The following is a 14639-nucleotide window of genomic DNA, read 5'->3' on the forward strand; positions in this document are numbered from 1 at the left end:
CTTTCTGTATTGAGCTTCTTAGAGTAATTGTTTTAGAAAAAGCAAAAAGGATTTAAAAAAAAAAAAAAACGGCCCTCCTCAGAGATCTAATGGGTTATTGAAATGCTAATAGACAAAGCAACCAGGGCCATTAAGGAAAGGTGCACAGGGCAGAGAGATCAGCCTTGCTTCGGGATTTGCATATGCGCCTCAAGGCCTGATCTCCGCCCTTCCCCTTTCTGTGTTCACCAGAACTCCAAAAATCCTCTGCTTTTATTTTGGAGTTTTTCGTGTTGTTTTTTTTCTATGCCTGTCTCCTCTCTGCTGGGCTGGCTGCTCTCAGAGTCTCTGGTGTCTGGTCTCAGTCTATCTATGGTTGGAGTTTGAATCAGTAGAATGAGTTTCCGATAAGAGCAGCCACTGCAATTCTCCCTTCTCCTTCCTGGAGCTGACAGCCCCTCCTCCCCCGGGACTGAGCCTGGCAGGGAGGGGCGCAGGTCCCCTGGCCGCAAAAACTTACAGATTTCGCTGATCTCAGCAGTTCCACGTTTTCATGAGTGTTGTATGAAGTATGCCCAAAGACAGATTGCTCTGTGGTGTCCAGTCCACGCAGTTCCTGGCTTTTTACCTACTTTCCTGGAGGAGTAACTAAAACATACAGCTCACCACTCTGCCATCTTGCCCCGCCTCTCCATTCAGTATAGTTTTGTGTGTTCTGGCCAGTGCAATAAGATGAGGGCAGTGAAACATTGGAAGCATAAATTTAGGAAAGCAAATATAATTTTACTTGGAAAATATGTTTGGATACTAGAAAATATGAAAGAATCTATTTTTTTTAAAGTTTACAAGTTGCCAAATTAAAAAATAGATCAAATTCAATAGCTTTCTTAAATACTAACAATAGCCATTTGGAAAATATAATGAAAACACAGCCCATTCATACAAGCAACAAAAATATAAAATATATAGGAAAGAAATTAATAAAATATATGTATGAGCAATATTTTTAATGAAATTTTGTCAAATATGAAAGATTTGAATAAATGTCAATCGTGACTTCCTCATGAATTTCACTTTTCCCTGAACTAATTTATAGTTTCAAGTATACCCGGCTGCAGTAAAAATTTCAACAGGTATTTTCTATCGGAAGAATAGAAAGACAAGGCCATTAAAGATTATTCTGAAAAATACATACAATGGGGAAAATTCTTCAACTCAGCAGTTCATACATGTTTTGAGCTTTCGTAGCCAATGTAGCCCTGGTTTATTTTGGCAAAATTAGACAAATGAAGGAAATGTTACCTTATTTTTTTAATAAAGTTGAGTTATATTGAGAGGTGAAGTAAAAAAAAGCATTAAAATGCCTAACAGGTAAAAGGGCAAAAGGCCTAGGTAGCTTATATGCAAAGAGATAGTCAATCTTAACTATTAAAGTACCATGTTGTTTTTAATGGTTAATAGCCACTGCTGCAGAGGTTTGATCAAACTGATGTATTTGTTTACAGTTAAAGGAAAATCCTTTTATTTCTAGTTTTTACTATGTAAGCATGCATCTCTAAACATTAGAATTAATTTTACCTGATTTTTTTAACAGTATATAAGTGGAATCATACAGTATGTATTTGTATCTGGCTTTTGTGCAACCTATGTTTGTGTGGTTGCTGGATATAGCTATAGTTCATTAATTTTCATTACTGTCTAATTTTCCATTGGGTGGATCTGCCATAATTTTGTTTGTTCCACTGTTGACAGGCATATGAGCTACTTCCAGGTTTTTGTTTTTCTAAACAACACTTTTGTGAACGTTCTTGCATCTGCCTCCTGGTGTGTGTACTCATGTGCTCTAGGGCTTGTATCTAGGAGTGTTACTGCAGGGTCAGGAAATGCATTTCTTCATCATTAGTAGATCATGTAGGTAACCAGCGTGGTTGTGCCAACCTGTGCTCCCACCCTCAGAGTGTGAGCATTCGTTGACTGCTCTCTGATACTTTTTTTTTTTTTTTTTTTTTTTTTTTTTTGGAGGAGAAAAGAATTTATTTACTATCTTGCAAGATAGGGCGTCCAGCCAAACACATGGAAGGAAGGCTGGCGCGCCCGAGGAAGAGAATGGCGATGTTTAAATCTCCTACTCCTAATTCGCAAGTCCCTCCCCTGTTTCCCCATTGACTGGGTACTACAGAGGTTACAGCCTATCCGAGAACACTAACTAATTCATCTTTTGAGATTTTAATTTGTACAGCCAATCCCAGAGAGCCAACTAGCTCATTATTAAGATTTTGAACTGATTAGCCAATCCCCCCCCAAATTTTTATTTTTTTTGCTGTGAGTTCCCGCCTCTGATACTACCTCATGTCTCTTTACATCAGGCAGATTCTCTCTTCTCTTTGTCTGGGGCTTGTTTAAACTGGTTTTCCCTCCATTTCCCTTATTCCATGCTGTCTCTATGTGAAAACGAAACTTATTCCTTTCTTACAGATTCCCTCCTCTTTCTTTTTAAACACTTTTAGTTTTCACATTTTAGATTCTCAAATTTGCTAAGGGCTTTTTCACATTTTTTATCATAGGGATCTTTTTTTTAATTTTTGATTCTAGTGGTTTTGATGGGTTTTTGAACTAGCCTTTGAGCACACGGGATTATGTAGCACCCATCTGTTATAAACATTTTGGCTGGAATGACAAGGAAAATTAAAATAGATGTTGCAATTCCTTTCCATTTCTCGAACCAATTTTCCAACCATTCTATGAGTGGGTTGTTAATGCTAGAATTCTTTTCTAGTTTTTGAAATAAGGCTGTTAAGCCTTGTAGGGCTTTGGTGATAGTTCCATTAGGTGCAGTATTATTGGGGATGAATGTGCAACAATTTCCCCCAACTATAGCACAGATGCCTCCTTTTTCAGCTAGCGTTATGTCTAGGGCCATTCTGTTCTCCCATGCCATTCGGCTAGTGGCATCTAACTGTTCTGCTATTTTTTAATGACATTCCTGGTATAGTTGATAAATTTTAGCTGATGATTGACATTTTTATTGATGGTGACCCACCAGAATAAGGATGATTTAAATTCTGCAGCTAATTGATTTTTAGCTTTAAACTCTTTAGGAACTTTCTGGGGAACCCCTATACTATTTACAAACATTTTTTATTGAAGGAACTAGGTACACTTTGTACATTTTTCTTTTCTCCTTTGCCTTGGGTTGGTACTTTATTACTTTCAAATGCCAGGGTAAATGAGATAGCCAATTGAACCAGAGCACAGGTTCCTCCCCACCTTTCAGGTAGTGTTGGCCAGAGGATGCCCTCCCCACAGTACCACCAGAGGTCTGCTCGGGGTATAGTTAGGCTGGAGAAGTTGCCAGTACTATCCTTGCTCACATTCCACACCTGTGTACACAAAGCCATGGTACCAAGATTCTGGAGCCCTTCTTCCCATCTGGAGAGACAGGCAGAGTGGTTTCCGGGACCAAGGTGAGATGCTGGTATGGCTTTGACACTTCCCTCCTGGACTGGAGGGAAAAGGGAGGACAACGTACTACAACTTTCACCAGGAGTAGCATTTTGAAAGAGGAGTGTTATACATTTAAACTCCCTTTCATGCTTTTTCATCCCCAAGGGGAAGGGCATAATCTGAACAGTGGGTTGTTTGGTTGTACAAGCAAACAGTTACTTCTGTTTAGACTCTGGATGGTATGTTTGCCCCATTCTACCCAGGCATTTGTATTTCCATAACCTGTCTCTATTTCTGTGGTTTGCTTTAAGTCTTTGGCCTTAAGTATTCTAATGACCTTGGGGTCAATTTGTACTGGAGAGTTAAATTCCAGCCAAGTTTTCCTTAATGGTTTTTCCTTCAACCTGGGTTAAGACCCATCCCTCATACTGTGTGGTCCACCAAGCAGTGTTCCAAGAATAACAGGGGTTAGGTGTCTCATAAGTTATACTCTCAAATGTTTGCTCCCCAACAATCTTGCTTTCTACTTGAACAGTCTGCTTTCATAAATGCTTATATTCCTTCCTCAGTTGTTGCTGATGTTTTAGATTTTTACAGCTCATTACTTGACAGACATCAAATTGTACAGTTTGAGACTTTAAGCCTTTGACTACACTTATAACCAGCTTAGCAGAACCTGTTACTCCTTGAATATAGAACATTATGATCAGTATAAGCAATTTCATCATTAAGCTATACACAGAGCACAATGCAAACATAGGGTTTAATCCAGCCCTTCCTCCCTCCTAGTATGTTCTTTCAACTGTTGCCTATTTAAGGTGATCCTTAGGGGATCTGAGGTAGGAGTCACTTTCCAGGATTCAGGTTGAGTTGCTGGATACTTATCGTCTGGTTCAGGCACCGGTCCCTTCACTCGTGTGTAATGAGTCCAGCCTCTTTCTGCCGTTCGGACTGCCGTCTTAGTTGTCAGCAAGACTTGATAGGGTCCTTCCCAGATCGGTTGAAGTTTGGATTCTTTCCACGACTGGATCAGAACCCAGCTGCCAGGCTGATGTCGATGGGCAGCAAATTCAAGAGGCGGGGTCTGAGCCAACAGTCCACGGTGCCTTGGTCCGTGCACGGAGTTGCCTGGTTAACCAGAGGCAGGCCTTTTCATTTCCCCCTTTTCTCATCCACAACCGGCAGATTCAAGCATCTGGTCTCGGGTCCTTTAGCTGCCGGAGATGGGCCCCCAATGGCGGAGTCTGAGACCGCTCAATCAGCGGGGCGCGCCTTCCCTTTGTCCACCTCGGGGGTCCCCCTCCAAAGCTTTGGATCCCGGACGAGCCCCCAAGTTGTCGGAAATAAAGTGGTACCTGTAAGGGAATAAACGCTCTCTCGGTTCTGGAGGAGAAAAGAATTTATTTACTATCTTGCAAGATAGGGCGTCCAGCCAAACACATGGAAGGAAGGCTGGCGCCTCTCTGATACTTTTTAATGTCAGCCATTCTGGTGTGTATGTGTAGCGTCTCATTGTGGTTTCATTCCCTGATTACTAGTGAAATTAGTGCTTTCCATCTCTTTTTCCAAACTTCTAAAATGTGAATTTATTCTCTTTGTAGCAATATAACAATAATTTTAAAGTTACGTAAAATTAAGATCAGTTATTTATACACCTTGCATGTTCATTTGTTGAGTAAAATCGCTTGAGATGTGAGGCTCAGTTTCTCTCTTATTTATGGCTTTTTCTGTCCATACTTAAAAGAGGAGTTTCTCTAGCTAATTAGGACTTCAGTTCTCTCATCCATATTTTCTCAGTTGGATGAGAAGGCAGAGTCCTAAAACTGAAGAAGCATCCAATTGGGGGTCAATAGACTGCCAGAAAGGGCTGGGGACCCTGGGTGAGTCACCCAATTCCTGGGCCTCGGTTTCCAACTCTGAAAAGAGGGTCAGAGAAGTGATTAGTAAGTTCCTTCCTAACCCTAATATAAAATTATATGACTGTAACTTTAAAAATATTTTCACCACGGTAAACCTAAAATCTTTATAAAGATATTTCATAATTTAGACTTTTCTGTATTCCCTGATTTCTGTGACAAGAACGAATCTTTATAGTAGAAAACTATTTTATATTTTTTTATAAAACTAAAAACTCTGAATAGTATAATCATGAGGTTATTTGGCTTTTTGTTTTCCTTTGTTTAATGTATTCTTGTTTCTTCCTCCAGCACATAGACTTTCCTCTACCATGTCCACTTAGAATGTTTGAGATGCTGGTGGTTTCTGAGCAGGAGTACCCTTTAGTTTGTGTTGGTGTCAGCAGAGGGAGAGACTTCAACCAGGTGGTTCGATTTGAGACTGTCAATCCGAATTCTACCTCTTCATGGTTTACAGAGTCAGGTTTGTGATTTTTATTGCATTAAAGTCAATATATATACTGGTTTTATAAGTAATAAATTTATACTGTCACTCTCTTTAAGCAAAAATTGTGCATGAAATTCTCATCTTATGTAACTATTACTAAATTGAAAGATGATGACTTGCTTTAAAATAGCTAATTTGTTTGAGGTATTTAAAAACAATTCAGTTGACAGAACATGTATATTGTGTGCTTACTATATCCAAAGTATGTACACCAACTTTTTAATTTAGAAATGAATGTGATATGATCTGATCCTCAGTGGCCTCTATTTGATGTATATTAATACACAGTTTTGCAGGAACATATCTGTTACTACAAATTCAATATGCCTGGATAATTTTATGATTTTTAAGAAATACATGACATTAAATATGAAATTTAAGTAACAGTTTAGATTTGTTTAAATGTTTTTAATGCTTTGACAGTACATTCATTTCAGTTCAGCATTTTCATATTTTTAGTTTGTAAACATTTGTGTGCTGTTTATTAATATGAAAATTAATCTTTATTAATCTTTCTGCATTTTTAAACATAAACATTAAAAATATCTGGCACTTAAAGGTTTCATTACTCTCACTCAGAATTTTCAAGTAATTACTGTAAATTAAAATGGTATATGTCTGAAAAACTACATTATTTTATAACTCCAGTTATCCTGCCTCCCTGAAAGCTATCAGATGATTTTATCTTTTTAATCCATTTCATCACTTTACTAGGAGGGTTGATAAAAGAGATCACTAAGTATTTGATACAGACAGATGGTTCTCAAACTTAAGCCTGCATCAGAATCACCTGGAGGCTCGTTAAAACACATTGCTGGGCCCCACACCCGGAGTTTTTCATTCAGTAGGTCTGGAGTGCCGCCTAATAACTGTCATTTCTATAAGTTCCCAGGTGATGCTGATGATTTTGGTCTAGGGACCACACTGTGAGAATCACACGTATACACAAACCTCAGGCTAATAGAAAAACTGTGTTAAATAAAAGGAAAAGTTGAATTATAGAATATTTTGAGTATAATTTGTTGTCCATTATATACTTACAATCGATATACAAGCACTAACCCAGTAACTTTAATAAATGTAAAGCAAATAAAAAAGAACATGACTTATATTTAGCATACAAATCATAGGAAAACAATTACTTCTGAAGTATTTGAGGGTGCTTAAAAATAATTCTCTAATATAATTTATTTCCTTGCATTTTGATCTACATTGTCAAGTAGCATAACAGATCCTTCCTTTCTCGTTAGCTACCTTAATATTTGAGGAAATGTTGTCTCCAATTAATGAGCTTTTTACAAAAATTTGATTATTGTTTGAAACCTTCGTATTGTATTGTTGCAGGCAGTACATGTAGGTAAGACTTGAATTTCATGGTAAATAAAACAGGTTGAACTCACACTTAAAAAGCACGTCCTTAAAGGCGTTTTTTATCTTTATTTTTAAAGCACAGTGTTTGTGATGCAGCCCCTTTTACTTCTGTTTTTAGAGGCTAAGTTTTCTCTTTAACAATATCATATTGTGAATAGAAATAACAGCACTGAATTATATATTTGAACGTGGTTAGATTGTATATCTGTTACTAGAATAAAAATTAAGAAAAAAGAAACAACAAATAAAACAACATAGGACAATACAACACAAAAAGGGAACCCGAATATAAACCATGGGGTATGGTACAATTAAAATAATGTTCTTTCATCAGTTTTAACAAGTGTACCACACTAATACATGATGATAATAATAGGGAGCCTTTTTGTAACACTTTATTTTTCTGCAACCCTACAACTTCTCTAATAAAAAAAAAATAGATAAAAACTGTCATTTTAGAATGGTTTGTTTTAGAATATAAAGACCATTTAGAAAGGCAGTCTTTTAAAGTCTTGCAAAAAGGCCCTTTGTCGGAGTCTTTGGCTAATAGGGAAATGTTAAAGAACCAATTTTCCAATAATACATTAATTAGGCAGGAGTTTGTTGAAAGCCTGGAAGATTGTTCACACAAGTTTTTTGGGGATTGAAAAAAATATTTACAAAATCCCGGAGATAGTTACATGGCTTGTTGATGCCCAGGTTCTGTTAAAGAGCACATTAAACTTGAAACTGCTTTCCTTTAAAGGACACATCACCCTCAGCAACTTTATGTGGCTTCTCTTTGGCTCCAGACTCCCCATACTACTTTCTTCTTATCCACCCAGTTTGCTTTCAGAAAGCTGGTGCACTCCTGCTTTCTTATCTCTTCCTCATCATTTAGCAGTAAGGGATTGTTGGTTGATTAACATCCTGTTGTCAGAGAATTTAATACCTTACTTCTCCCAAGCATTTTAATTTTAAATCCTTTACTTCTGATTGTTGAACAAAAGGCCTCATTTCCTGTATCAAAAAGGAATTTTATTTTATACAGCTATGGGTACCTTCCTTCTCAGGAATCTTTGATGACATCCACAGTATTGTGCCACTATAACCACCTTCTATTATCAAAACTTTTATATTCCCAAGCGAAAACTCTGTGCCCATAAAGCAGTAACCCTCCATCTTCGTCCTCCGCATCCCAGCCACTAGTGATATGTGTTCTGCTTTCTATCTATGAATTTATTTATTGTAGGTATTTTATGTAAACGAAATCTTCCATGATTTGTCCTTTTGTGTCTGGCTTATATTACTCAGCTTGATGTCTTCAGGATTCATTCATGTAACATGTATCAGAACTTCATTTCTTTTTATGGCCAAATAATGTTCCATTGTCTCTATATACCACATTTTATTTATCCATTTGTCTGTTGATGGGCACTTGGGTTGTTCCCACCTTTTAGCAATTGTGAATAATGCTGCTATGAACAATGGTGTACAAATGTCTGTTCAAGTCCTTGTTTTCATTTTTTGGGTATATACCTAGAAGTGGTGTATCATATGAACATCTGATAATTCTAGGTTTGACTTTCTGAGGGACTACTAAACTCTTTTCCACAGTGGTTATATCATTTTACATTCCCACCAACAATGCATGAGAGTTCCAATTTCTCCACATCCTCACCAACTCTTGTTATTTCCCATTTTTTTTTAGTGATAGCCATAGTAGTGGGTATACGGTGATATCTCATAGTGATTTTAATTTGCATTTCCCTAATGGCTAAGCATCTTTTCATGTGTGTATTGATCATTTACATATCTTCTTTGGAGAAATGTCTATTCAAGTTCTTTGCCCATTTTTTAATTGGGCTGTTTCTCCTTTTGTTGTTGAAATTTAGGAGGTCTTTATATATTCTGGAAATTAAACCCTTATCAGATACATGATTTATAACTCTTTTACCCCATTTTGTAGGTTGTCTGTTCTTGATAATTTCCTTTGAAGCACAATTTCTTTTTATAAAGTTCAGTTTATTTTTTTTTTCTTTTGTTGCTCATGCTTTTGATATGGCTTCAATGTATGTTTAATACCTTTTGTACTTGAAGTAACTTGTTTGACTCTGGTTCATTCATTCAATAAATATTTTTTGCATGTTCTAGACACTTAACAATAGTAACACCACCAATAGTAGTAACAATAGCTAATGCTTATTATGTTGAGTCCTTAAAAAGTTTAGCATAGTTTGAAACCAAGCAGCCTGGCTCCAAAGTCCAGGCTACCAATCACTATGTTAAAGATGTACATCCATTTTAAATACAGTAACCCTCAGTTTTTAAAATGTCTGTATGCTTTAAATATTTTTTTTTTCTGTAAGTTTATCGAACTTTGTTTGTGTTGTAGATACCCCACAGACAAGTGTTACTCATGTAACCCAACTGGAGAGAGATACTATTCTTGTATGCTTGGACTGTAAGTATTATTTTATGAACATCTTGTTTTAATAAGATTACTTTTATCTTAGTTTCTAAGTGACCTTTTTTTCCCTCTAGGTTGTATAAAAATAGTAAATCTTCAAGGAAGATTAAAATCTAGTAGAAAATTGTCATCAGAACTCACCTTTGATTTCCAGATTGAATCAATAGGTAAGTCAGAGTTTTGTAATGATAGATTCTGTTAAGAGCGTGTTCAAATAATTTTATCTGAAATTACAAAAGTATATTATTAAGGATTCATTTTAGAAAAACATAAGATATAATGAATATGAGGTCAATATCATTCTTCACTTTTACCTGTTCTCTAAAATAGTTTAATAACTATAGTATAAATAATGTTACCTTCCTTACAGAGTTGACTTTTTCAAAAGAAGTAAGTATTGTTTCTCATAACATGGTCATGAATTTCCCTTTCTTCCAGACTCCTATAGACTTTCCCTATAAGTATTTTACAACTTAGTACTTAGTGTACTCTCTTGTATTTTTGCTGTTGTGTCCTCTGGTCAGTTTTTACTTCTTGCTGCTCTCACGTCTTGCTTTTCAGAGAGCTTTTTCCAGAAAAGGATTTCTGACAGACTCAGTATTCTAAAATTCAGGAAAAGTAAAGTGAAAATGATCATTTATGGTATAGTCCTGGAGAAAATGAATGATAATTAATTTCTTATTTAACTGTACACAATTTTTCTGGTGTCCTTATTAGTGAAATAAAGATATGTGGTTGTGTATGTGTTGGCAGAATGTAAGGCCAAGGACAGATAGCTTATTTATTTTATTCTTGGTTTCATTTTTCCTGTTTCTCCCAACCAGAACCCAATTAGTCCTGTTTTTCCTCTTTTGCTTCCCTTCCCCCAAAATGATGATGATGGGGGGGTGGTAGGAAGTTATTATTGAGGAACATCTGTTCAAGATGTTAAAATGGAATTCAGGCTTAAAAAATTATAGATACGTTCAAAAAGCAAGATAAGCAAAGAACCAAAACTCAAAGCAGTACGCAGGCCTGAAGCCATACAAGCCAGCTGGGCTCCAGGTATACAAGTAGCCTAGAACTAGGCTCCTGATTGATAAAGATTGACAGTATCCCACAAAAGATGGAGAACTAGAGCTAGACTCACTGCTTCATTGTTTGTGGTACCTGTAACCAGCACACTCCCCACAAATAAAGCCTAGGAATAAAGCCTAGATGGTTTTATGGTGGTTTTTTATCCACCCCTCAAGGAATAAATAATCCCTATTTTATACAAACTGTTTCAGATTATAGACCAAGAAAGAATGCTGAAAAAAATCAGTGTATAAACCAGTTAAACACTGATACTAAAATCAAACAAGATTAGTACAGAAAACAAAATCTTCAGTAGATTCACAAAAAGCATTCAATAATATCCAAGTCACCACATCATGCGTGATTTTGTTAAAATTTAAAACTCAGCAAATTAGGAATAGAAGGAAATGTCCTTAACCTAAAAAAACTTAATATAAACATCATGTTTAATGGTCAAATTAAGATAAGATAAAAATGCTTGCTTTCATCTCATTTCAACAGTGTCTTACTAGACAAGAAAGGGAAGTTAAGATTAGAAAGAAAAAGGTTGGGAAGATCATTTTTTACTGATGATATGTACATAGAAAATAAAAGAGACTCCATAGATAGATTATTAGAACTGATAAGAGAATTCAGGTCTGTTAGATATGAATAAATACAAACGAATAGCTTTCCTATAGACCACTAGTAATCAGTGAAAATTTTAATAGGGAAAAAAGACCCTCTTCAGAATGGCAACAGAATAAGATTTGTAGGAAATAAATCTAATCAAAAAAGTTTAAGACACTTATGTAAAACAAAAAAAACCACTATGTAGGAAATCCCAAATTATTATTTAAGTATATGAAAGATTTGAACAAAGAACTATACAATGTTCATGGATAGAAATTATGAGAAAGGTGTCAAGTCTTCACAGATTTATCCACAAATTTAATGCATTTATAATAAAAATCCCAACAAAGTCTTTTTGTGCCACTTGATAAAATAATCTTAAAATTTATATGAAAAAGCCAAAGTCTAAGAACAGTAAAATAAATTCTGAAGAATATGTGCCCTACACGGTACTGAAATTTTCTATAAAGTAATAATTGACAGTGTGGTATCAGCACAGGGATTTAAAAAAAAAAACAGAGGACTGGAAAAGAAGAGACAGCCCAGAAATAGAAATCACATGTAAAGGGGACTTTATGGCATTTTGTGTCAGTGGGAAAATGATGGACTGTTTAACAAATGATGCTGGCCAAATTAGTTATCTGTGGGAAACAAAATTAGATTTCTTCTTCACTCAATCCACACAAAAATATGGTTTAAATATGTAAATATTAAAAGCAAAACTAAAATATTTAGAAGATTTTGCACATGTATGCATGAAGATGTATAAGAATGTTTGTCAGTATTTGTAATAACTAAAAACTAAAAATGTTCACCATACCAAAAGTTGGAAACCTGAAATATAAAGCTTATGCTGATAATGTAAATTTATTGTATAGTGATAGTAAAAGCAAGAATGAGAATTATAAATATTAAATTTATAATAATGATCACCTCTGAGAGGTGCTGTAGTTATCTCTGGGAGGAAGGATAGGCAGGAATGGATTAGGGTGGATTATATAGGAGATGCTAGCTGTTTTTATGTTTATTTAAAATAAAAAGAAAATATGGCAAAATTTTAGGATTTGATAGCTTAGTAGGGGTAGGTACATTTGTGTGTGCATATATATAATATATATGTTTGAAGTATTGTTTTAATTAAGTTTAGTAAAACAAAAGTTTCTGTAACAAAAATATTTTCTGTGAATTTTCTTTGCTCTTTCCAAAAACATGAATAAACTCTATGTTAACATATTAAAACTTGTAAAAGAAAAGAAGCTATATAAATATAGAATGTTTGACATTAGTTACCAATTGACATACTGCTATTAAAGAGAGAAAGAGGAATAAAATGATGTTTATAAACTGAATTTTTGTACTATTAATACTAATTGAGCTGTTCTTGTCTGCTAGTTTGCCTACAAGATAGTGTGCTTGCTTTCTGGAAACATGGAATGCAAGGTAGAAGTTTTAGATCTAATGAAGTAAGTAATCTTATAAATAAGGTTCTTTGCCCCCTTTTCTCTTCCTTTTTAGTAACCTTTGTGTGCATCTCACAAGTCTTTCCAAACTTTTAGGGATAATTTAACTTCAAGCCATGTGATACATACAACTCAGTTTAATATTTATGCCAGATCGTGCTGGGGTTATAAACATAAATAAGACATGGTGCTTGCTCCTGAAAAGTCATAGGCAAATATAGTCATCAAAAATTCTTCCAGTAGGCCAAGCCAGTGCTCTCTGCCAGTTACAGTAGTATATTTTACTTGATCATTGGAGGAAAAGGAGAATTTCAGGTTCCTCAGGCAAGAAACAGCTCATGTGTGTCCTAAACTATCATTCATTAAGCTCAGAGCATTTTATTTAACAAAATAAGCAGTGTAGCATAGTGCTCATGAGTGTTCAGGGTTAAGACACAATTCAAGACTCAGTTCTGATACTCAGTACTATGTGACGTTGGCATGTCACTTAACTTCTTGCCTTTATTTTTTTCATCTATGAATTGAAAATTTAAAAAAATAGTGCTTAACTTCATTTGAGTTACTAAGGTTAAATGAAATGAAGCATGTAATATGTTTGGCAGAAAAGCCCCTGGTTTCTGTAGTAATCAACAAAGCTTAAAAAATGGTAGGAGAAGCTCATGATGCCCTTGCTGGCCCCTTCCCCACCCTCTCCCTAACACCGCATGGAGCCAACCTGTGCTGCTTTGAGGGTCTCTGGTCCTGTTCTGGAGGGAGCTGGGTAACCTGTAAGCACACACTGGGTGACAGCCTGGAAGATTAAGGCAGAAGACTCATCTCATGCTTGCCATCTCAGGCAGAAGACTCATCTCATGCTTGCCATCTCAGAACTTGCCCTACAGGCAGAAGCAGCTTGCAGACAGCTAATGTAGTGTCAGAAACAATTAAGTCACAGCATCCTGGGGCAAAGGATTGCCTGCTTTAGGTCATACAAAAGAGCACCCAGGTAGTGGATAAAGTCTATTTCATAGGGAGTAAATAGGGCAATCAAATTCCTGTAAGTGGAATTCCAAAGGCTACAAGTAAGCATAAGCCCAGGATAAGACTCAGGCTCAGAAAAGATGGAGAGGACCTATACTTCGTATTCTCCTTGATCTGATCTTCTTAATAGGAGGCCTAAACTCTGAAGAAGGTTACTGGCCAACACAGAGCCAGTTTGCAAAGACTATGAAAAGTGGTTTTTTTGCCTTGGTTTGTTTGTTTTTGTTAGCTCCTGGCACTCAAGGAAATTTGTCATGTCACCAGCTGAATACAGACAGCTAACAGGCTAAATCCTAGACTTAACCTTTAGAATATTAAAATGTACACTGTACAGTAAGAGTACAAGACAAAGCAACAGAAAATGATGGCTCATCCAAAAGAAGATAAAAATTCAACAACTTTGGACATACTAGTCAAAGACTTTAAAAAGTGATCCTCCACATGCTCAAGGAGATACAAGACGACAAGATAATAGAATATCAGGAAAACAATGAACAATATGAGAATCTCAGTAAAGAAATGGGAATGTTTTAAAAGGAACCAAACAGAAACACTGGAGTTGAAGACCACAATAACTGAAATGAAAAATTCCCTAGATTTCAACAGTAGGTTGGAGCTAGCAGAAGAAAGAATCACTGAACTTGATGATACAGCAATCAAAATGATTCAGGCTGAGGAACAGAAAGAAAAAATAAATCTTAAAAAGTGAACAGCCTAACAGACCTGTGGGACACCATCAATAAACGCATCTTGGGGGTCCCAGTAGAAGAAAGAGAGAAAATATTCAAAGAAATAATGGCAGAAAACTTTCCAAATTTAACAAAAGACATGAATATGCACATTCA

The 14639-nt window shown here is 35.9% G+C and overlaps 1 protein-coding gene across 3 annotated transcripts in view; it reads left to right on the top strand.

Moving 5' to 3' along the window:
* The window catches only part of MAP4K3 (mitogen-activated protein kinase kinase kinase kinase 3), a 194672-nt gene that overhangs the window by 175919 nt on the left and 4114 nt on the right, over positions 1-14639 (top strand). For all 3 annotated transcript variants that reach the window (XM_037807757.1, XM_037807758.1, XM_037807759.1), the window contains 4 exons: positions 5631-5802; positions 9572-9640; positions 9721-9813; positions 12707-12777. In XM_037807757.1, the coding sequence (XP_037663685.1) occupies positions 5631-5802; positions 9572-9640; positions 9721-9813; positions 12707-12777 (405 nt within the window). The remainder of the gene's footprint in view (positions 1-5630; positions 5803-9571; positions 9641-9720; positions 9814-12706; positions 12778-14639) is intronic.

Source organism: Choloepus didactylus, chromosome 17 (genome assembly GCF_015220235.1).
Source record: "Choloepus didactylus isolate mChoDid1 chromosome 17, mChoDid1.pri, whole genome shotgun sequence".
NCBI classification, from domain to species: domain Eukaryota; kingdom Metazoa; phylum Chordata; class Mammalia; order Pilosa; family Megalonychidae; genus Choloepus; species Choloepus didactylus.